At 32.3% G+C, this 22703-nt stretch overlaps 1 protein-coding gene and 1 long non-coding RNA gene across 2 annotated transcripts; one reads left to right on the top strand and one right to left on the bottom strand.

The window, feature by feature from the left end:
- Positions 1 to 494: 494 nt before the first annotated feature.
- Positions 495 to 1034, bottom strand: LOC129752041 (uncharacterized). Its single transcript, XM_055747832.1, has one exon. The coding sequence runs from the start codon at positions 1032 to 1034 to the stop codon at positions 495 to 497; it is 540 nt and encodes a 179-aa protein (XP_055603807.1).
- Positions 1035 to 21420: 20386 nt separating this feature from the next.
- On the top strand, positions 21421 to 22503 carry LOC129757097 (uncharacterized). The gene is made up of 3 exons (XR_008739617.1): positions 21421 to 21598; positions 21702 to 21855; positions 21915 to 22503. It is a non-coding gene; the product is annotated as an uncharacterized LOC129757097 (long non-coding RNA).
- Positions 22504 to 22703: the final 200 nt, after the last annotated feature.

Raw genomic sequence — 22703 nt, 5'->3', positions numbered from 1 at the left:
ATTTAACAGCACTAAGTCAAAATGTCCACCGTCACTGTGGGTGCAATTAAGGCTACCCAATCGAACCTCTTTCTATGCACAAGAGGTGATATTCTTCACGAGTAGATATTTCTTCCGTTAGTACAAAAACCGACCAATTAGGGAATCTTTTAACTTTATTCCCGATACTTAATTAATGCACCGAGCCGACGGGGGTAAAAATACAAGACCGATGTTGTCTGTTTGGAGGTTGCTACGAACTGATTTTTATTGCCTAGATAAACAATCGATCCCTCCCAGCGATCGGTCGTTGGAGAGTGAGTTTTCAACAGAGAACTCACTTTTGGTTATATCGCTAGGGTGGCTTCAATTTTATGGCAAGTATTTTAACACGTTCCAAAACAAATTCCGATCTGTCTGAAAATCTTCTCGATATCCGCTACAACCATAATTTGTTTCATTCGACTAAGCATAATAAGAGCTCGAAGCTGGTCCTGGATTACAGGTCCATCCAATTACGCCTCGTTGAGGGATATGCCACTGCTTCTTTTAGCCGATTCGTCGAACACAACTCGTACATTTGTGGTTGTGCTAGCCTGCTTGATGACTGGATGATGGGGAAAGTAAAACCGCTTTTCTGGACCCACATCCGCCCTGCGCATGTATCCAAGCTCCAAGTATTCCTCCATAAAACCGTGGTAGTGTTGACGTAGTTCTGGCTTCTTTTCCAGTCTACGTTCCAAGGATTGAAGTCGAAGGAAAGCCATCTCCCGTGACTCACCAATGTTTGCAAATACTTTTTCGTCCTTTGGTAACGCAACGGTGTATTGCCCATCGGAACTTCTGCACTTGGTTAGAACAAACTGCGCTTCGCAGCGTTGTTCTTCCGGGGAATAATTGTTCAGAGACCCTATCTCTTCACAGGACCAAAAACGAGTGAGAAGTTCATCCAAATCTACCTTTCCAGCCGTATTGCAAGCTATGCGGGAAGTAGAATTTGGTTCTCCACGGATCCTGTTATTCACCAACCAACCGAATACTGATTCTACCAACATTGGTAAACCTTCTCTCAACAGAATTTTAGTATGCCTTAGAAAAAATGAGAAATAGTGCTGTATCCCTAGCATCATATCCAAGGATTTTGATTTAAAAAATGCCGGGTCGGCTAGCTCCACACCTTGTGGAAACTGCCAAGAGGAAACCGCCACACTGGTTGTAGGTAGATCCGCTGTGACCTTTGGTAGTAGAAGGAAATCCATTGACCATCGGTCTTACAGCAATTTTTTACATTTTTTATATTCAATATCTTAAAAAAAAATCCAAAAAATATATCTTTATGTTCAACGTATAGCTTCAAACTTCAGCTTTCTTAGACACTAGCTGAAATTGTTTTGAGCAATTCGTAGCTGATCTACAGTCTTTCTTCCGAAGCATGTTTTTTCGGATTTTTTCTAAGACTTTGAATAACGAAAAACTGAAGTGTTTGAGGTGAATTATTTCTGAGTAACATATTTGAGTTACATTCCAAAACCATAATTTTTGGAAAAATCGGTAGAGAAGCAAGAGAGATATATTGGTTTTAGTCAGGAGTCAGGCCTGGCGAACTTACTTCAGAGAGTTTTTCATCCAATCTCCAAGAGACTTTCCGCCAAAAAAATTGATAACGTTCCTCCAAAAGGTCTGACTAGCTTTCTTAGAAAGGTCTCACGAGTATTCTTTAGAATTCCTTATGATATCAGCAAAAAAAATGGTTTTCTTCATAAGTCATGATGACTTTTCTTCAGAATGTCATATTTTTCCAAGTGACAATCTTTATCATCATTCGTTTATCTTGAAAAAGCCTGTGGATTCCTAGAGACCTCTTAAGCTTGGTTCCGTTGTTCAAAAAATCTTATAATTTTAATTCAAAACAACTGTCTGTTCTTTTGGAACGTATTGGGAACTGAAATTAAGTAAACACCAACAAATCCGATGGTTTTGCAACGTACGGGGTAAAATAACCCCCTTGTGGCCATTTCAGCTTTCGACACTATTACTGGTATTAGGTGCAAGTGATTGAAAACGTAGTGATAAACCCTAAAACAAACCCAAAAAAAAGATGTGCTTTGAAAAAAGATTAAACACACAGTTTTGATAAAGCTGAAATTTCCCATCATGCCTTTTTTTTCCTAAATGATGCAAAAATTCAAAATGTGTCTAAAAATGTCTATTGTTTCTCAGATAAACTTTAAAGTAAATCCATGTTATCCATTTCTGGCAGTTCTTAACAAAAAAAAATCGATTTTAAATAGGTTTTTTTTTCTCTGACATTCATTCCTGTCTTCCAACGATGGCTTCTCAACAGGCCGGTCATTGCCATGCACTCGAAACCTCTCGAGATCCGGGCCCAAAATAGGCAGATGTGAAGCCCACCATGAAATTGAATCATCCGATTCAATTATATCGTTTTTTGTGGTTGATACCGAACTGAGCTCTCTGCGGAATTCAAGTCCAGACCAATTGCAATCCTGCCTACGAATCGAAGCCAAAAAAAATACCATCACTCACGTGGCGCAAATTCCCAAACACGTGCTGCTGCACCACTTCTAGAGAATCCTGGAAGCATCCTGACGGCTAATGAAAATCAAAAGTAGGTAATTGAAATTAAAATTTACCCGAAATTAACCTTGCATGTTTTTGTCTGGCCCGAGCTCGTTGTTGATTCTTTCGAAATTGGTTTTTCTGCTACCGAGGCACAATACTAATGGCAGTTGAGAAAAAAATGACGAGGTTGCTAAAATAACACCACGAATGGTGGCAGAAATGAGCAGGACAATCGTCACCCGGTCACACAATCGAATCAGTTCTGATACCGGAAGTACTTAAAAAAAGGCTTAGGGTAGGTGATCCGAATGTCAACTTCGTTTATGATTTGTCACTTTAAATAATCGGATTCTCGGGCACGATCAATTTTCACGCTTTCAAAACTGAGTTAAATTAGAACTTTGATCCACGAGAGGAGAATTTCAATGTGTTATATCTTTAAATAATTTACTCATGATTTTAAAATAATTTTTTTAATTTTTTTTTTTTGAAATGTTCCAAATACTTTCAACGGTTTTACTTTCACGAAAAACTTAAACAAAAAAAAAAAGAAAAATAAAGCATCGTCTGACTGATGGCAGCATCCCCGAAATGAGAATTTTCTGCCGGGAGGATTAAAATAATCACTGTCAATCAATCAGCCTCCGGGGTTCGCTGGTTGGTTTGGCTCTTCCATTCGTGATTTTGTTTTTTTTTTTCAATGCTCTCTCTCTTTCATTGTGCACGTTCATTCATTCGACTCACTGTACTAGGCAATGACACCATCAACGGATCAAGTGCAGAGCTTGGACCTAGGAGTTTCGGTTTTCAGTTTTGGGATGTGTGTGAGCCCTGCCTTCCCTTGAAGTATTTTGAGGAAATTTATTTCGGTCCCGTCGTCGATTGTCACCATCGAGCATTTTTTCATTTGTCGCCTTTTTAATTTTGTCTTTATTTGCGGGAGCAGATTATCGAGGATCATCTGATATTGAAAACTGAAAAATAGACCAGATTAACGAGATTTTGTTCGACGCGATAGTACTAGAGGGCTGGGTGCGTTTAATGGATTTCGATGATTTGTTTTTCGATATTGAATTGGAAGAGAGCAATTTCCACAAAGGTTAACTACAAACAATTTCAAATTTTGAGAAGTTCGCTCATATAATAATTTCTAATATTTTTGTGATTCCATGTGCCACTTTTGGTGTCCTTTCTGTGTCATCCCTGTAATATTTCTGTTTTATTTTTGCATCATGAATGCATCGTATATTTATCATTATTGTTTTATTTTCGAGTCATCTCTTTGCCATTTTTTAAATAATATTTGGGTCATTTTCGTGCTATTTTGTGACATTTTTCTTATAGTTTGTGGAAATTTTTGTTCCATTTTTGAGACATTTTTGTTTCATTTTTTGTGATATTTTTATGCCAATTTAGTGTAATTTTTGTGTCATTTTTGTGTTATTTCCATGTTATTTTTGTATCATTTTTGTGTCATTTTTTTGTAATTTATGTGATATTTTTATATATGTTTTGTGTTATTTTAATGTTATTTTTAAAACTTTTTTGTGTAATATTGGTGAAATGTTTATTCCATTTTTTAAAATATTTTTTTTTAAATTTTTGCAATTTAATGTGCCATTTATCTAAATGTCATTTAAAAGTCATTTTTGAGCCATTTTTAAGTAAATTTCATGTAGTTTTTTAGTTTTTTTTGTATCATTTTAAAGTTAAAGTTATTGTGTCAACTATGTGACATAATTTTGTAATTGTTATGTCATTTTTGTGTTATTTTTGTGTCATTTTTGTGCCATTTATGTGTCATTTTTGTGTAATTTTTGTGTCATTTTTGTGTCATTTTTGGGTCATTTTTGGGTCATTTTTGTGTCATTTTTGTGTCATTTTTGTGTCATTTTTGTGTCATTTTTGTGTCATTTTTGTGTCATTTTTGTGTCATTTTTGTGTCATTTAGGTGTCATCTTTGTATCATTTTTTTGTCACTTTTTTGTCATTTTTTTTGTCATTTTTTTTGTCATTTTTGACATTTTTGACATTTTTGTCATTTTTGTAATTTTTGTCATTTTTGTCATTTTTGTCATTTTTGTCATTTTTGTCATTTTTGTCATTTTTGTCATTTTTGTCATTTTTGTCATTTTTGTCATTTTTGTCATTTTTGTCATTTTTGTCATTTTTGTCATTTTTGTCATTTTTGTCATTTTTGTCATTTTTGTCATTTTTGTCATTTTTGTCATTTTTGTCATTTTTGTCATTTTTGTAATTTTTGTAATTTTTGTCATTTTTGTCATTTTTGTCATTTGTCATTTTTGTCATTTTTGTCATTTTTGTCATTTTTGTCATTTTTGTCATTTTTGTCATTTTTGTCATTTTTGTCATTTTTGTCATTTTTGTCATTTTTGTCATTTTTGTCATTTTTGTCATTTTTGTCATTTTTGTCATTTTTGTCATTTTTGTCATTTTTGTCATTTTTGTCATTTTTGTCATTTTCGTCATTTTTGTCATTTTTGTCATTTTTGTCATTTTTGTCATTTTTGTCATTTTTGTCATTTTTGTCATTTTTGTCATTTTTGTCATTTTTGTCATTTTTGTCATTTTTGTCATTTTTGTCATTTTTGTCATTTTTGTCATTTTTGTCATTTTTGTCATTTTTGTCATTTTTGTCATTTTTGTCATTTTTGTCATTTTTGTCATTTTTGTCTTTTTTGTCATTTTTGTCATTTTTGTCATTTTTGTCATTTTTGTCATTTTTGTCATTTTTGTCATTTTTGTCATTTTTGTCATTTTTGTCATTTTTGTCATTTTTGTCATTTTTGTCATTTTTGTCATTTTTGTCATTTTTGTCATTTTTGTCATTTTTGTCATTTTTGTCATTTTTGTCATTTTTGTCATTTTTGTCATTTTTGTCATTTTTGTCATTTTTGTCATTTTTGTCATTTTTGTCATTTTTGTCATTTTTGTCATTTTTGTTATTTTTGTCATTTTTGTCATTTTTGTTATTTTTGTCATTTTTGTTATTTTTGTCATTTTTGTCATTTTTGTCATTTTTGTCATTTTTGTCATTTTTGTCATTTTTGTCATTTTTGTCATTTTTGTCATTTTTGTCATTTTTGTCATTTTTGTCATTTTTGTCATTTTTGTCATTTTTGTCGTTCTTGTCATTTTTGTCATTTTTGTCATTTTTGTCATTTTTGTCATTTTTGTCATTTTGTCATTTTTGTCATTTTTGTCATTTTTGTCATTTTTGTCATTTTTGTCATTTTTGTCATTTTTGTCATTTTTGTCATTTTTGTCATTTTTGTAATTTTTGTAATTTTTGTAATTTTTGTAATTTTTGTAATTTTTGTAATTTTTGTAATTTTTGTAATTTTTGTAATTTTTGTAATTTTTGTAATTTTTGTAATTTTTGTAATTTTTGTAATTTTTGTAATTTTTGTAATTTTTGTAATTTTTGTAATTTTTGTAATATTTGTAATTTTTGTAATTTTTGTAATTTTTGTAATTTTTGTAATTTTTGTAATTTTTGTAATTTTTGTAATTTTTGTAATTTTTGTAATTTTTGTAATTTTTGTAATTTTTGTAATTTTTGTAATTTTTGTAATTTTTGTAATTTTTGTAATTTTTGTAATTTTTGTAATTTTTGTAATTTTTGTAATTTTTGTAATTTTTGTAATTTTTGTAATTTTTGTAATTTTTGTAATTTTTGTAATTTTTGTCATTTTTGTCATTTTGGTCATTTTTGTCATTTTTGTCATTTTTGTCATTTTTGTCATTTTTGTCATTTTTGTCATTTTTGTCATTTTTGTCATTTTTGTCATTTTTGTCATTTTTGTCATTTTTGTCATTTTTGTCATTTTTGTCATTTTTGTCATTTTTGTCATTTTTGTCATTTTTGTCATTTTTGTCATTTTTGTCATTTTTGTCATTTTTGCCTTTTTTGTAATTTTTGTAATTTTTGTAATTTTTGTAATTTTTGTAATTTTTGTCATTTTTGTCATTTTTGTCATTTTTGTCATTTTTGTCATTTTTGTCATTTTTGTCATTTTTGTCATTTTTGTCATTTTTGTCATTTTTGTCATTTTTGTCATTTTTGTCATTTTTGTCATTTTTGTCATTTTTGTCATTTTTGTCATTTTTGTCGTTTTTGTCATTTTTGTCATTTATGTCATTTTTGTCATTTTTGTCATTTTTGTCATTTTTGTCATTTTTGTCATTTTTGTCATTTTTGTCATTTTTGTCATTCTTGTCATTTTTGTCATTTTTGTCATTTTTGTCATTTTTGTCATTTTTGTAATTTTTGTAATTTTTGTCATTTTTGTCATTTTTGTCATTTTTGTCATTTTTGTCATTTTTGTCATTTTTGTTATTTTTGTCATTTTTGTCATTTTTGTCATTTTTGTCATTTTTGTCATTTTTGTCATTTTTGTCATTTTTGTCATTTTTGTCATTTTTGTCATTTTTGTCATTTTTGTAATTTTTGTCATTTTTGCGAATTTTTATCAATTTTTGTCATTTTTTTTTTTTTGAATTTTTGTCAATTTTTGTAAATTTTTGTCAATTTTTGTCAATTTTGTAATTTTTGTCAATTTTTGCAAATTTTTTAAAATTTCTTTTAATTTTTGTCAATTTTTATCAATTTTTGTCAATTTTTGTCATTTTTGTCAGTTTTTGTCAATTTTTGTCAATTTTTGTCAATTTTTGTCAATTTTTGTCAATTTTTGTCAATTTTTGTCAATTTTTGTCAATTTTTGTCAATTTTTGTCAATTTTTGTCAATTTTTGTCAATTTTTGTCAATTTTTGTCAATTTTTGTCAATTTTTGTCAATTTTTGTCAATTTTTGTCAATTTTTGTCAATTTTTGTCAATTTTTGTCAATTTTTGTCAATTTTTGTCAATTTTTGTCAATTTTTGTCAATTTTTGTCAATTTTTGTCAATTTTTGTCAATTTTTGTCAATTTTTGTCAATTTTTGTCAATTTTTGTCAATTTTTGTCAATTTTTGTCAATTTTTGTCAATTTTTGTCAATTTTTGTCAATTTTTGTCAATTTTTGTCAATTTTTGTCAATTTTTGTCAATTTTTGTCAATTTTTGTCAATTTTTGTCAATTTTTATCAATTTTTGTCAGTTTTTTGTCAATTTTTGTCAATTTTTGTCAATTTTTGTCAATTTTTGTCAATTTTTGTCAATTTTTGTCAATTTTTGTCAATTTTTGTCAATTTTTGTCAATTTTTGTCAATTTTTGTCAATTTTTGTCAATTTTTGTCAATTTTTGTCAATTTTTGTAAATTTTTGTCAATTTTTGTTCCACTTTTTTGTGGTTTTTAAGAAATGTTCTGATTTTTCTTCATGTTTTGCAGTTTCGACTTTGTAATAAGTTTTTGTTATTGGTTGAAACTTTCTTATTTTTTTCTGGTTATCTTGACTTTTTTCTGGAAAAAAAAATCTACAGATGTTCTTTCTACCTATCAAATTCATCCATTCACCCATGTTGAGCTGAAGTCCAATTTTCCTTTTTTTTTAACAACGGAAACGCAAATCTTGAAACCACATCATCCCATTGAATGTATCCAAACATACTCTAACACAAACTGAAAAACTCTTTTCTTTCTCATCAAAATAGAATGGCTTTTGTTCTTCCTCGAACTCTTGCCTGGCTGCGATGATGCTCATATGGCAGCAGATCCAGAAAGAATCTCACCGATGATGCAAAACTATTCGCATGAAAATATGTTTTTAATTAAAACTTTTGATGACGGCTGGCTGCTTTGAATCTTTTGCCTTTTTTCGAGTCTCTCTCTCTACGGGCTCGCTGCCCAAAAAGATAGAGGAAAAAAAAACTCTCCAAATAGCATCTGTTTTTATTCGACATTCGAACAAGATCATTGTAGAAAATCAGTTTTTTTTTCTATCTCTCGGCTCCCAATGTAGTTTGCATTCAGGTATCAGCCAGCAGCAGTGGGTAGCCAATTTTGCCAACGAAATTGATTCACCTGAGAGCGCCCAAATGTAGGCAACCGAAATCAGCCAAGCCACTACTATAGTTAGTTAGCATAGTGAGAAGGAACCATTTCCAGCCACAGAGAACAATGGTTCAAACGTCGAGAAAAGAAGGGAAAAACTTTTCCCATTTTCACCTACCCCGATTCACAGGGATGGATGCTCATTCCCTCTTTGGGTTTTTTGGACTTTTGGCTTCTGGATCTGGTTCTGGTTTCGGTTTGGGGTCCCGTCCATCGTTTGTCCGTCAGTTAGTTTTAGTCAGTCAAGCGAATCCCTTTTGTGGCAACGAGGAACCCATTTGTGTGCCGCTTTTGTTGCGCGTTTGTACGAAAGGACGACGGTTGATGACCAGGCCATGAATGAGTGTGAGTGTGTGGGTGGGTGAAAGTTGAGGGTGTGTGTGCACACTATTCAGACCGTTTAATCAGGTAGAAACACTGATTACATTGTGTTCGTCATATCGACAAACCGACCCTGGGAAAGAGCTTGGCACAACCGTAGAAAACTGGGAACTACCTATCGGGAGCTGATGATGATGGCGGTGCTTCCTCATACGGTTAACAAGAGGAATGAGGAAATACTGAGGCAAATGACGACTGGAAAAGTGGTCATATGTCCGATTTATAAAACTTCATCGTTCGTCATTGTATCAAACCACTGAACGTGTGGGATTTCAATAAGGTAAAAAAGGGCACCCATTGTATTCTAAACGCTTATTCAATTAAATCCGAACAATGAAAATATATAACTTTTTCTATAAATGAAGACACTTTGAATGCTAGGATCAATCGGAATGTGCCACATTAGGCGTTCATCCCTGGAAGTCGAATGAAATTGAATTCGTATTCATCAACGATAAAAATCATCGCTTAGCAACTTAATAACTGCAATAACCAAAAATTCTTCAGCAACTTTTTAGAAGTAGCAAACTCTTCAACAAGTCGATTATGCTAGAATTGGTTTAAAAAACTGAATTGATTCCAATAAAATATATGTACGTAGTAAGATCCCTGGTGTGTCTTGATCCCTCAGCTATATTTTGTGACTCGAATCTGTAACAAAAATTTAATGTTCTAGAAAAAATAAGCCAAATGAAGCAAAAAAAAAGTTGTTATCTTAAAAAATGTATATATATTTTTTTTTAGTTTTGAACTTTTAGTGAAAATTTAACAAAATGTGACTTGAAGATCATTTTTGATCATTCACAATTTTTTCAAACAGGATGAACAAATATGCATCAATAATATTTATTCCAATATCTCAATCGTTTAGGAATAACGTAAACTTTGTAATGTCGTTATTTAACATCACAGGGTAAGGTAATTTATAGGATTTTTGGAATTTTTTGTTTAAGTTTGTCGATGGGTTCAACTTATTGTTTGAGTTCAAAAAGACACATTTTCAACTAAAGCACGATATAACTTTCATTAATCCAAAAACTATTGTTTATCCAATGATTGTCTGGTTAAAAAGACTTCAAAGGTAGATTTTGTCTTAAAACATTTGACTTTTCGCCTTAAAGTATGCTATAAAATTTGGGTGGTAGTTGTAGACAGACTTTAAAACTGTGAAATAATAGTAATATGGCCAAAAAATATTCAATCTACTTTCGAGCGCCAGGTTTTTGCCAGGATTTTGATTTTTGGAAAACGCCCGGAGTTGTCCTGTCCGGATAGTTAAAGGGAAAAACTGGAAAGCTAAAAAAAACTATACTTTAGGATTTTGTTGATATTTTGTTGATAAACTATGTTTATTAGTTTTTGTTTTCAGATATTTTTTTTTATCGCTTCAAGATTTGTAAGAAGATTCCAATTTTGAAACACTTCTTATAACATGTTATTATTGCCACAAAAAGGAATAATTATTTTGGATGCAATCATTCAGTCCTGAATAAGCGCAACGAATTTTTAGTTTTGTATGGAAATTCGTATGGGAAAACAATTTTTTTCATTTAAAAATATCCAGAGGTGTACTTAAAATTCTAAAAAATAAAGCTTTGGATTTCAAATATTCCTTGATTCTTACATAAAAAAAGAACTTAAACCTAACTTTAACCACAGAAACGATATTCGATGTTATGCAAAATTTTTTTTATCAAAGTATATTTTTTAGCGTTTGTGACTGCTCATTTTAAAGCTGTTAACCAAAGGATCAAAATAAAAAAAAAATCGTTGAAAATTGCTTGTAGAGCAAATCTTGTTGATTTGTTCAACCATGACAAAAACATTTATTAAAATTTTTGATAGCTGTGATCAGCACAATCTGTCTTTTTTAAATCATTTTTCATTGAATTCAGATTTTTATTTGTATTTATAATCTTTTTTCCGTGGAAGACTTAGCTTCTTCTTTTGTTACCAAAAATGAAGCTTATGAATAGGAAAACCAAAAATTAAAGACAAACTTCACTTCAAGCTTATTTGAAATTTATGGATGATTCAATATACAAAAAAACTACTTCCATACAAATTTCCAACCTAAATTTAATCACTCAAATCTTCTCAAATTGTACACTTATGATTGGTGATTCAAAAGACGCCGGAGAAACATATAGGAACAAAAAGTAATTTGTTGCAGCGGCCAAAAAAACTCACCAATGGCTACTGCAAATTATCTCATTTTGAAAATAAATTAAACCGTCCAAATTATTTCAATTGTCGAATTGTAAAAATAGTTGTCTTATAAATTGTATTATTTCCTCAAAGTACCTCAAAGTTTTGAAGTTATTTGAATTTTGGTTGAATATTGTCAAAAAGTTTCATGTAAACTGTCAAAGATTCAGTTTAAAACTTTCATAATTTTTAAAAACTGTGTGAGATATTTCTGAAAATTTAAGAAAGATTTTTTTGAACGTAGTTTCATTCGTCAAGTTTTTCTGAGGATTTTCAGATTTTTTGTAGCTTTGAAAAAGTTCTAACATTGGTTAAGAATTAAATTTTTTCTTAAAATGGTTGGTTTTAATGTATTTTTATTTGTGTTTAAAAATAAATAATTGGTAATAAACATGTCAAAAAATTGACTCGCATCTCCAGCGGTATTAGGTCCATTATCACTCTAGACCTTAAACATTTCATTATACGAAACCACATGACGTTCATAAATTTAAACTAACTTCCAATTGTCAAATTCGATCGGTAATTTTATCAGCCTATTCTACTAAAACTCAAATCCCAGTACACAAAAACCCCACCTCGTCCTAAAAATCCGTATTAATTAAGAAGAGTATCTTTACAAGTTCATCCATTACTATATTACCAAACATTCGTTAGTATTATTTCAAAGTTTATGCTGATATGAAATATTCAAGAGAAAAAATACAACATTCAAAACAGTTTTAAAAATTACACAAGGCCACAAAATTCACATTTTTTTAGGTACAATAAAATGAAGCGTAAAAAATGATTATTTTGGTGCCAAAAAACCTTTGATAAAAGGTAAAAATTATTTAAGAAAATTCTGCACTTTTATGACAAAACTTCACAAAATAACAAAAAAAGAGAAAAAATGTTTAAACTTTTTTCAAGGCCGCAATAAATGTTTACTTCTGCAAAAAACAACTATAGATGTCTAGAACTAGAAAAATCTAATCGTTTTGCAGACTTGCAAAAAAGCGTTCTGTTTAACTTTCTTCAGAAATTTCAACAAAATACTTGCCTTTTCAAACATTAAAAAAAATGAATTTACCTTTTTTAGAAACTATATCGTCATCATCATTATCTCCAAAACTTTGCTTCTGAAATGAATAAGGTGTAATAAATAAACTCATAATCAGTTTTTAATTTCATGAAGATTTGTTAGTTCGTCAGTTTTATAAACGTTTCACTTGTTGTTTTTATATTAAATCATTTTTTTAGAATCGATCATGATTTTTCCATCATTATATGAAAAGTTTGAAAAATGATTCTAAAGAACAACTTTAAGAATTAATTTTAATGGGAAATTTTAATTAAAAGAGTATTTGCTTTGTGTTTTCGAATTTACCACACAACTTGGAATTCTTTTATTCATCAGTTTCGTATTTCTTAATTCAAGAAATCACCCAAACATGTTATTTGTATGCAATGATTAATTGAATATTTTGTATATTAAATAAACAAAGTTATAATTGTGTACTTCAATCAAACATTAACTTTTTAGGCCATTTATTGCGATAACTGTAAGAGTTTGAATATGAAATTGGATTTCATTTCTGACTCTGATCACTGGCAATTTTGGCATCGATTTAAATACATACTTTCAATTTCATCAGATAAAATTTAATCATTATCTATGTGTTTTGAATAATCTTTTTAGAGTTTTAATACATTTTATTCCTTGTCAAAAATTCACACTTCAAATCTTGATAAAATATTTTTTGTATGGTTCATTTCTGACCTGATCTGTAATTTATTCTTGAATTCGGATTAAATTTGTTCTTAAGTCTGGTGTTTAGTTTTTTATAAATATGGTATTTCTGTGCGATTATTTTGATATCCAAAGCTTTAAATTCAGGCTTTATTCCAAATTTTAATTGGCATTCGTTTTCTAGTGTTTCGAAAATATTTACTTAAAAACATCTTGTTCAGAATAAGGATTATCATTGAGAATATTTTTTAAATAACATTGATAAAAGTTTCAATTTGTTGAATTTCTGAGTTTCAACTGAATGAAAATAAAACCATTTGAATTTTTTCCTAGAGATTCTGTTCACATGTCTTTTAAAATTCAATATATAACATCAAAATGATGTTGAATTTTTATATTTTTTAGAAATATTTCCTCATTAAATTTTTTATCATATCAAGAGAACAAATCGTATTTCCCTCAAACTAGACTGTTTCGTTATGTTGATTTTAAACCCATTTGGTCATTTGGCTGAATGTGCACAAATTTTCTCGTATTCAAACATTATAAGGTTTTTGAAATTTAAAAAACGGTTGTTTTGGCCGCACAAAGTCTTCTACAAAACTTCTATTAGTTTTCTCAAAAACAATGAGTTTAAAAAATGATTTTTCATTTGGTTTTTGTTCAATTGGAAAATTGGTGTTTAAAATGACTAAAAATCGTTTTGTAGATTTTCTACTGATTATAACTAAAGCTTTGCTTTGCTATTCATACATGAACAATCCACACATTATTTATCTTGAAGTATTGCAAGTTGATTAAAGTGTATACATATTATAGAAAAACTTGGATTTTTAATAAGTATTTCAAATTATTTTTAAAAGTTGAATTTGCAAATTTAAACATTTTCAAATCAAGGAATATTGAATCATAATGGCTAAGTTATATGTGAACTCGTAATGTCACAAAAATTTCTCACAAAACCCTTTACTATTTACTTTAATTTCACGAGCTTAAATAAAATTTGTCACACGCTCTCTTTATGGTTATAAATTAAAAAACATTAAGGTTGGTTGACAAAAAAGATGGATATTTAACTCAATAAAGTAAAGAAATATGCTGAATTTTCAAATTATGTTAAATTTAGCGTAAAAATCAGCTTCAAGCAATATAAACGATAAATGTTAAAAAAGAAGTATTTATATCGATATGGAAGGAGAAAACATATCGGTAGGCAGACTAGACGTACAAAAAAGAACGTCCATCACGTCTCCTCACTGAAAGAACGGTGATGGCATAAATCAATAAAAAAATATTTATCGGAGGCATTTATGCTTTCAAGTAAAATATGGTTGCTTTTGCTTTATGAATTTTCATGTTATTACATAAATCTCGTATGGGTGCCACTGGTGCCACCTTCGTGTCCAGCTGCTGGAAGAAGAGAGGGATCTCCACGGCAAATTCGCTTTCACTTATTTAGTGTCCACTTCCCGGTCATCAGGAAATCTGACGATTCTTTTCCCGAGAATTCTCGAGATCCCAGGAAAAATGGAAAATGATGATTTTAACCCTCTACTGCATACGAAACCTTATCTATTTGATAATTTTAAATTTTGTGTTAGTAGTATTGCAAAACATTCCAAGCTTATAGCAATTATAAAACCTTAGACCCAAAAATAAGAATTTCAACCGACAAACTTTACTGATTAAGGCTGCAAAAATTTTAAATAACGGAGAAAGATTTTTCTCCATAGATACAAGTTAGACTTCAGTTTATTCATCGAATTTCGTGAATTTTCAGATAACTTTTCTATTGTTTCAAAATATTCAATTTTTTTGGCGATGACTTTGCTACAGTCAACAATTTACGAAACGGAGTTCTTAATGATGAGTGTTGCAATTTAGAACACTAAGATTCTTTTCGTAGAGTTTCTTTATTGGAATTGTTCATTTTTATAGATTTTTAGTCGTTTTTCACTTTTTTTTCTTTTTTATAGGAACTTAACCCATTAAGGTCATTCTTCCTCGATCGTCATTGTTTTTGACTAAGTTTTCGAACGAAAAACATTTTTATCAAATTTAATATATTAACCAGTTTAAGAACAAAAAATGTTTAAGTCAATGATTTTCCATGCTCAATTTTCGTGTAAATTATTAATCATTTAGCATTTTTCATTGGCTTCGGGAATTTTCCGAGATTTTTTAGCGTTTCTCGGGAACCGGGAACTCAATTTTTTTTTATTCCCGATCGAGAAATCCCAGGAACAACACTCTACACTTTTTCGATTAGTTTTTGAACAAAACTACAAAATTTGAACAAAATTTGTATGATAAGTTCGTAAACCTGACAACATAAATTCCTCCCCACAATTGTTAGGCTGGTGGGCCCCAAAGAAAACAACATTTGATTTCATATGTCTTATGAGTTCTAGAAACATGACAAATGTATGGGAGCCCATTTCTTTTTGTTCCATTTTCGCACTACCTACCTTCCTACCTACCTACGATTGACCGACGCATAGGGCTGAGATAAAAGATTTCTACTGCTGGCGATCCAGAGCCAGCGTCTCTTTTGCTGCCAGCAAAGGTTCTCGTCAACTGTGCGGATTTCAGCGGCTAGACTTTCCCACTGGAAAAGAGAAAAAGGGTCTTGAATAATCATAAAAACACCAAAACCCAAAAACATTCCTGTGTCAAATTTGTGTGTTCCATTTGCTTGATTAGTTTTCGAGATATGCAAAAATTGTATGGGAGCCGCTATCTCCACTTTGTATGTCCTGACTAGAAGCAGGAGGCAGAGGGGCTTCGAAACAATCATGAAAACACTTTTCCTACTTAAATACCCTAATTTGGTTTCATTTAATTAGTGAGTACAAGTCACGCAAATAATCTTATCCTCCTATGGGAAAACAGGAAGGGTCTAAAACCAAAACATTTTTCGTATTCAAATACTTCCACATACCGGTTCCATTCTATTGATTAGTATTCGAGTTTTGCAAAAAACTTAATGCAGTTTAATCTACTTGATAAGTATTCGAGTAACGCAAAAAAGAATATGAAAATGCATTTCCACTCAATCCTATCCCCCTTCTCCATTTCTTTTTCTCCACTGAAAGTAGGAAGGGGTACCAAACCATCATAGAAGAGGAAACCAAACTTCAATAGAAACATTCCTCGTACCCAAAAAAATTGCCATATCAAATTTGGTTCCATATGCATCATCAGTTCTCAAATTATGCATACATGTTACTATTGTTTGGGAGACCTTCTTCCCCCTTCCAGTAAGATGGAGGAGTTTCAAACCACAATAAATAGAAGCCTTCCCCTGCCTTCAATGTCCTCACTTGCAAAGTTTTACGCAAATTGGGTCAGTAGTTTCCAAATCTAAATTATAAAAAAATGAAAAAAAAACTAACAAAATTTTAAAAAAATCTATTGGGAACAGACAGACAGTCATCTTTAAAAAAACATATAAGACCAAGGCTTTGAAGAGATGATGAAACTTTCACCAAATCTAAGTCGTTGGCTTTCTTATTCGCAGTTTTCAACGTTGTTTATAAAGGATGTTCCTTATTTACCACGATGCGTTAGATCAAAAAAAATATTGGAACATCTAACAATTTATTTAAAACCTGCTTTTAAAGTCAGATATTTATTTTAAACCTTCATTAGTATTATCTCAATTGGTTTAAATTTTTATCCATTTTGTACTCGTTCTTTTATGATGAGTTTTAATAATCATTTACAGTATACGGAATCTTAAACCATTCAATAAAATGTTTTTATGAGAATGAAAATGATGCAAATTAGTATATGAAATATTAGCGTATCTCGGTTATCGACTAGATCAAAATGTTATTTAAATTTTGATGTGAATCTTTTTTATGCGGAATTTAATAAGAAATTACAAAACTTTATTCATCGAGTAAAAAGTAACAAATGTTAATGAATCTCTCATGCACGATCTTTGAGCAAGTATCCTCTGCATAAACGCGATAATTAAAAAAGAATAAATAGCCAATCAAAAAAATTTTCCGGGCCAGGCAAAGCCATGCAAAACACGGGCATAAGGTTTCAAAAATATACTACCCAAAATTCGAGAAATATCCGGGCAAATTTTGTCAAAACTCAGCTAATATTTATCAAAAATCCAGAAAAAAACACTTCTAACATTTTTTTTCATCCAAACGCAAACCGAGTAATAATCATAATAAAGACCGTTCTTATTTATAATGATAGTATTTGTTGAAAAAAAAACAAACGTTTTTGGACGGAAACATCAATTCTTTTCATAGCTCAATATTAATTTCTGGTATGATTTTGCAAAAATAGTGAATAAATCCGTGCGTTTTTCAACGAAATCTGAGCAACCAGGTCAGACATAATCTTTCCCAAATTTTGTTTCAAATATCCAGATAAGTAAGAGATAAACCAACTGAAAGTTGAAAATCTTTTCAAAAGAGATATTTATAAAAAAAATTAAACAAGTGCAAGGAGAACCGGCAATCTGGTAAGCTTATTCATGCAGCGTATTTTTTGCAATAAAGTTTTATTGCCTTTTTCGATATGGTAATTTGATTATTCATTTTTTTTTTATTATGAATTCGAAATTTCATTAAAATTTTAAAAGAAATCGTATAGGTTTGTGTCAATCAATTTGAGGATTTTGTTCTATTATTTGTTGAACGCAGATAAGTTACTCGAAACAACAACATTCACATTTCTAACAGGTAAAAAAAAATTAAGAACTCATTTTTAATAATTTGGGGACGCAGATTTTAAAAATGCATTTTTTTTCCAGATTCTTTTTCATCAGTTCTTGTTTTCGATTGCTTTCAAATAGGCTAAGTTAATAAAATAAATGTGTGAACCTTAATGACAGGTTGTAGAAACATAGGCACCAAAAATACAGTTTCCTTGATTGGATTATTCATAGCGTCAAACGGTAGTGAATTGTAATTTAGCAAAAAACCCTCTATTTCAATGGTGAATGTCTCTAAATTCGTAACAACTGTTTCCAACAATAGGATCTAAATAATATAATCATTCAACGTCTACAAACGTGTCATTGGTAAGAGTTTTCCGAAGGCTGCTGCTCACAATAATGGTTCTCTAGTGCGCCGGAAAATGCATCAATTAGTGCTGCTGAGAGAGAATGCAATTGTGTGCATGTCGCGAGCCCAAGAACCGCACTGGATTCCTCGCCCAAATATCTAACACACTGACTAGAACCTCCGAGAACATCCGGTCAGCTGCTCGAAATGGGAAACCATATTCGGGGAAATTGGTTTCGAAACGATTTATTTGAGCTCAGCCAGCCAGTCAGCCGACGGTGCGGAATCGCTCGTTCGGTCGATTGTCGTCGAATGATGACGGTCGCCATGTGTGGTGTGGCGGTGATGAACAATTTGAAACATTTAAATGCACTTTCGAAACACTTGCTGCTGAACGATGTGCATCCGTTTCGTGGAGGAGGGTTTCGATGTTTTGCTACCGTGTGTTTTGAAAATTTTATTTCCAAATGTTCCAATCAAAGTTGAGCCTTTTCTCCTATCGGATGACTTAGCTCTTTTGGCTATTCCGGTTAGAGAAATAGTTGTTGAGGACGGTGTTTCGGATTGATTGATCAATTTAGGTGCCTGGAGCTAGATGTTTATTGCTGAGTTATTAAAATTAATCTGGAAATGTTCATCTAGATACCAGATGAAAAAATTTTAGGAAGATTTGAAATTTTTGAGGACAGTTTTAGATTGCAAATATTTTTTCGCTTTAACCATTTCAAACAAAGTAAGACAGCAGCATAATTTAATCCTTTTGTCTTCCACGAACGAATAAAATATTCAAGTTAACCTCAACCTAACCTCACCGGAATAAGAAGGATGTCGATAGCTTCGTGTGCTTGAATATTTATTTTCTGTGACACTCTACACTGAACAAATGAGAAAGTTTACTTTAGCACGGCACCTGCCTCGAGCTTCCCCATTCACCTTTGCTGACCCCTCTAAGAGTAAGGAAGGAAGGATTCCGATAGATGGAAAATGGGAAAGCTTGATGAACTACTCTCACCCGCACTTCGATCGGAAGGAAGACAAATAATCTTCTTACCGATCTCTGTAGCTCTGGAAATCAGTTCTGCTGACCTAGGCGATGTCAGTCTTGTGACCGCAAGAATGTATAACCCTGTCGTCTTTTAGTTGGTTATTTAGGAATGCTCTCCTTGGACCAAAACTGTTTTGTCTTTAAGATTGTCATCGAATGTGTTTTCAAGTTTGTTAATGGAGTTACCCAAATTTTGTGATAAGGAAAAAATCGGAATCTTTTAGTAAAAAAAACAGATTCAAACTAATAAATCAAAATTCATTTCGAGGAATTCCTTTTCTTTTGTAATAAAATCAACAATGAATAGGATAGGAATAAAACATTTTGAGTTCGAATTTTCCAAATTTGTACATACACACCAAAAATTTTATAAAATTACACGGGCCAGAAACGCTTAACGACCTAAAAGTATTTTGACCGAACCCGTAAAAGATCTAATTTTACATCGAATTGAATTTAAATGTCACGCACACTATTACAAACTCGATTTCTCGTGGCAACACGCATGAAGTCGATCAAAACAAAGTACACCTAGGTCTTTTTTTACACTGATATACGTACCGCGTAAAAAAAAACGGTGTAAAAAAAAACCGTGTTAATTCCCGAAAACCGTGTAAAAAAAACCGTGCTAATTGCGGAAAACCGTGTAAAAAAAGAACTTTAAATTTATGCAGCTTTGAAACTTGAAACAATAAGACATGTAACTAGACACTTTAGACCTTAGACATGACACCTGAGACATGAGATTTGAGACCTGAAACTTGAGACTTTATACTTTAGACATGAGACCTGAGATCTGAGACTTGCGAACTGGTACCTTAGACTTGAGACCTGACAATTGAGACATGAGACCTGAGACATAAGACATGAGACATGAGACATTAGACATTAGACATTAGACATTAGACATTAGACATTAGACATGAGACATTAGACATTAGACATTAGACATTATACATGAGACATGAGACATGAGACATGAGACATTAGACTCGAGATTTGAGACCTGAGACCTGAGACCTGAGACATGAGACAAGAGACATTAGACATTAGACATTAGACATGAGACATGAGACATTGTAATGAGACTTGAGACTTGAGACCAGAGACATGAGACATTAGACATTAAACATGAGACATGAGACATGAGACATGAGACTCGAGACTTGAGACCTGAGACCTGAGACATGAGACAAGAGACATGAGACATGAGACATGAGACATTAGACATTAGACATTAGACCTAAGACATGAGACATTAGACCTGAGACATGAGACATTAGACCTGAGGCCTGAGACATGAGACCTGAGACATTAGACATGAGACCTGAGACCTGAGACCTGAGACATGAGACCTGAGACATTAGACATGAGACATAAGACCTGAGACTTGAGACCTGAGACATGAGACCTGAGACATTAGACATGAGACATGAGACATGAGACATGAGACATGAGACATGAGGCATGTCTTAGGTCTCAAGTCTCCGGTCTAATGTCTCATGTCTCAAGTCTAATGTCTCAGGTCTCATGTCTCAGGTCTCAAGTCTCAGGTCTTATGTCTCATGTCTAATGTCTCAGGTCTCATGTCTCAGGTCTCAGGTCTCAGGTCTCATGTCTATTGTCTCAGGTCTCATGTCTCAGGTCTCAGGTCTAATGGCTCATGTCTCAGGTCTAATGTCTCATGTCTTAGGTCTAATGTCTAATGTCTAATGTCTCATGTCTCATGTCTCATGTCTCATGTCTCATGTCTCAGGTCTCATGTCTCAAGTCTAATGTCTCAGGTCTCATGTCTCAGGTCTCAAGTCTCAGGTCTTATGTCTAATGTTCCAGGTCTCATGTCTCAGGTCTCAGGTCTCAGGTCTAATGTCTCATGTCTCAGGTCTAATGTCTCATGTCTCAGGTCTAATGTCTAATGTCTAATGTCTCATGTCTCATGTCTCATGTCTCATGTCTCAGGTCTCATGTCTCATGTCTAATGTCTCATGTCTCATGTCTCATGTCTCAGGTCTCATGTCTCATGTCTCATGTCTCAGGTCTTAAGTCTCAGGTCTAATGTCTCGTGTCTGAGATCTCAAGTCTCATATTTCAGGTCTCAAGTCTCAGGTCTAATGTCTCAGGTCTCAGGTCTCAGGTCTCAGGTCACAAGTCTCATGTCTCAGGTCTCAGGGGTCTCATGTTTCACGTTCTTAGTCTCAGAACTAAGATTTTCCCAACTTCAAAAAGATTCTAAGTGTTTCCTTTGAAAAGGACTTAGAATATTTTCTCTCAAAAACCGTGTTAATTCGCGAAAACCGTGTAAAAAAAAACCGTGTTAATTCCCGAAAACCGTGTAAAAAAAGCCGTGTAAAAAAAAACCGTGTAAAAAAAAACCGCGTAAAAAAAAACATAGGTGTATAAATAAATTTTCGTTCCATCAGCTGTAGTTTGTCGATGAAGTGTCAATCTTCGCAAGCCTCGTACGCTCATACCCACTGTTTTAGGGAACAACCCGCATGGCTTCGACCGGAACGAGCCTGACGAGAAAGACGTCGCTTCCAAAAGTTAATCGGCTGATCGCGAAATTGTGCAAAATTACCTGGGAAAAAATCCGGAGGCCAAAACCTTATCGGGAGTGTTGAAGGTAATTGTAAGCTGTTTCTGCAGCAGCTTTTGGGATTTCTAAATGTGTTTTTTTTCTCCAATAATCCAATTATTCTTTTTTTTATAATTATGTAATTTTGCAGCAAGTAATCAACAACATTGACTCGTAGACCAAACACCCGCGGCATCATCTCCTCCGTAGCTCCAATCACCAGCTCCATCGCCGTCTCCTGTCTTTAGGAAGATTTGTTTTGCCGGAACTAATCGTTGGCACTGCTGTCGACCATAAAAGCGAAGGTAACATTTTTATAATTACTGAATGTCTTTTTGCATAATTGATTTTTATTCTTCAACAGGTCCGATAACTAAATACCCTCCCCTTCGGTGAAAAATTTACGAAAACTGGGTTACCTGATGAACAAACCCAATTCAACCCCACCCGTAGAATTTCTCGAATGGGTCCCAAGTTGAGGGTGATCACAAATAAAAGCTTCAGCGTCCAAGAGTCTTTTTGTACAGCACCTACAAGGCTGGAAGTCTTGCTGGAAAAAGCACTGCGCTGACTTTCGAGTACCAGAAACATAGGTGGCACTTTCAGATGGTAAATCCAATCCGGACGAACTGTGACGAAGCTTAATGAGATGCAAAAGGATTTGTCAAAAGCAGCTAAGCCCAGCACGCGATGGGAGATGATGACCGAATTTTCCATCATTAGGAACATTAGTAACAATGCTGGTGTGAAGGACATCACGAATGAGATGTTTGCAGGTAACTAACCGGTCATTTGTCAATTGGTGCAGGTGATTCAGGTAAGCAAATGGGAATTAGGAAAGTTTAGCAGTTAGATATAAACAAAAACATTCAGTAATTTTCCAAAAGATACTCCATAAATCAATTTACGAAGCACCATAAAAATTAAAACAGAAGCTTTCTTGGTCAGAACAAGGAAACACACCACACACTCATTTGTGGGAACACGTGAACAATTGTAAAATTGACCCATTATTGCGAACCTCCAGGATCTGTCAAATAACGGGTCATTTTGTCGGTTCAATTTTACACTTTTTTGGAAAAGCCCGAGTACGCTTCAAGACGGGTAGTTTTCAATCTTGTAAAAATATCGCCGTCACCGGAAAAGCAAAGAT

The sequence above is a fragment of the Uranotaenia lowii genome, chromosome 3 (assembly GCF_029784155.1).
Source record: "Uranotaenia lowii strain MFRU-FL chromosome 3, ASM2978415v1, whole genome shotgun sequence".
Classification (NCBI taxonomy): Eukaryota; Metazoa; Arthropoda; class Insecta; order Diptera; family Culicidae; genus Uranotaenia; species Uranotaenia lowii.
This window is presented reverse-complemented; position numbering and strand designations above follow the sequence as displayed.

Excerpts from the sequence above, each read along its gene's own strand:
- LOC129752041 (XM_055747832.1), bottom strand. The coding sequence starts at position 1,034 with ATGTTGGTAGAATCAGTATTCGGTTGGTTGGTGAATAACAGGATCCGT.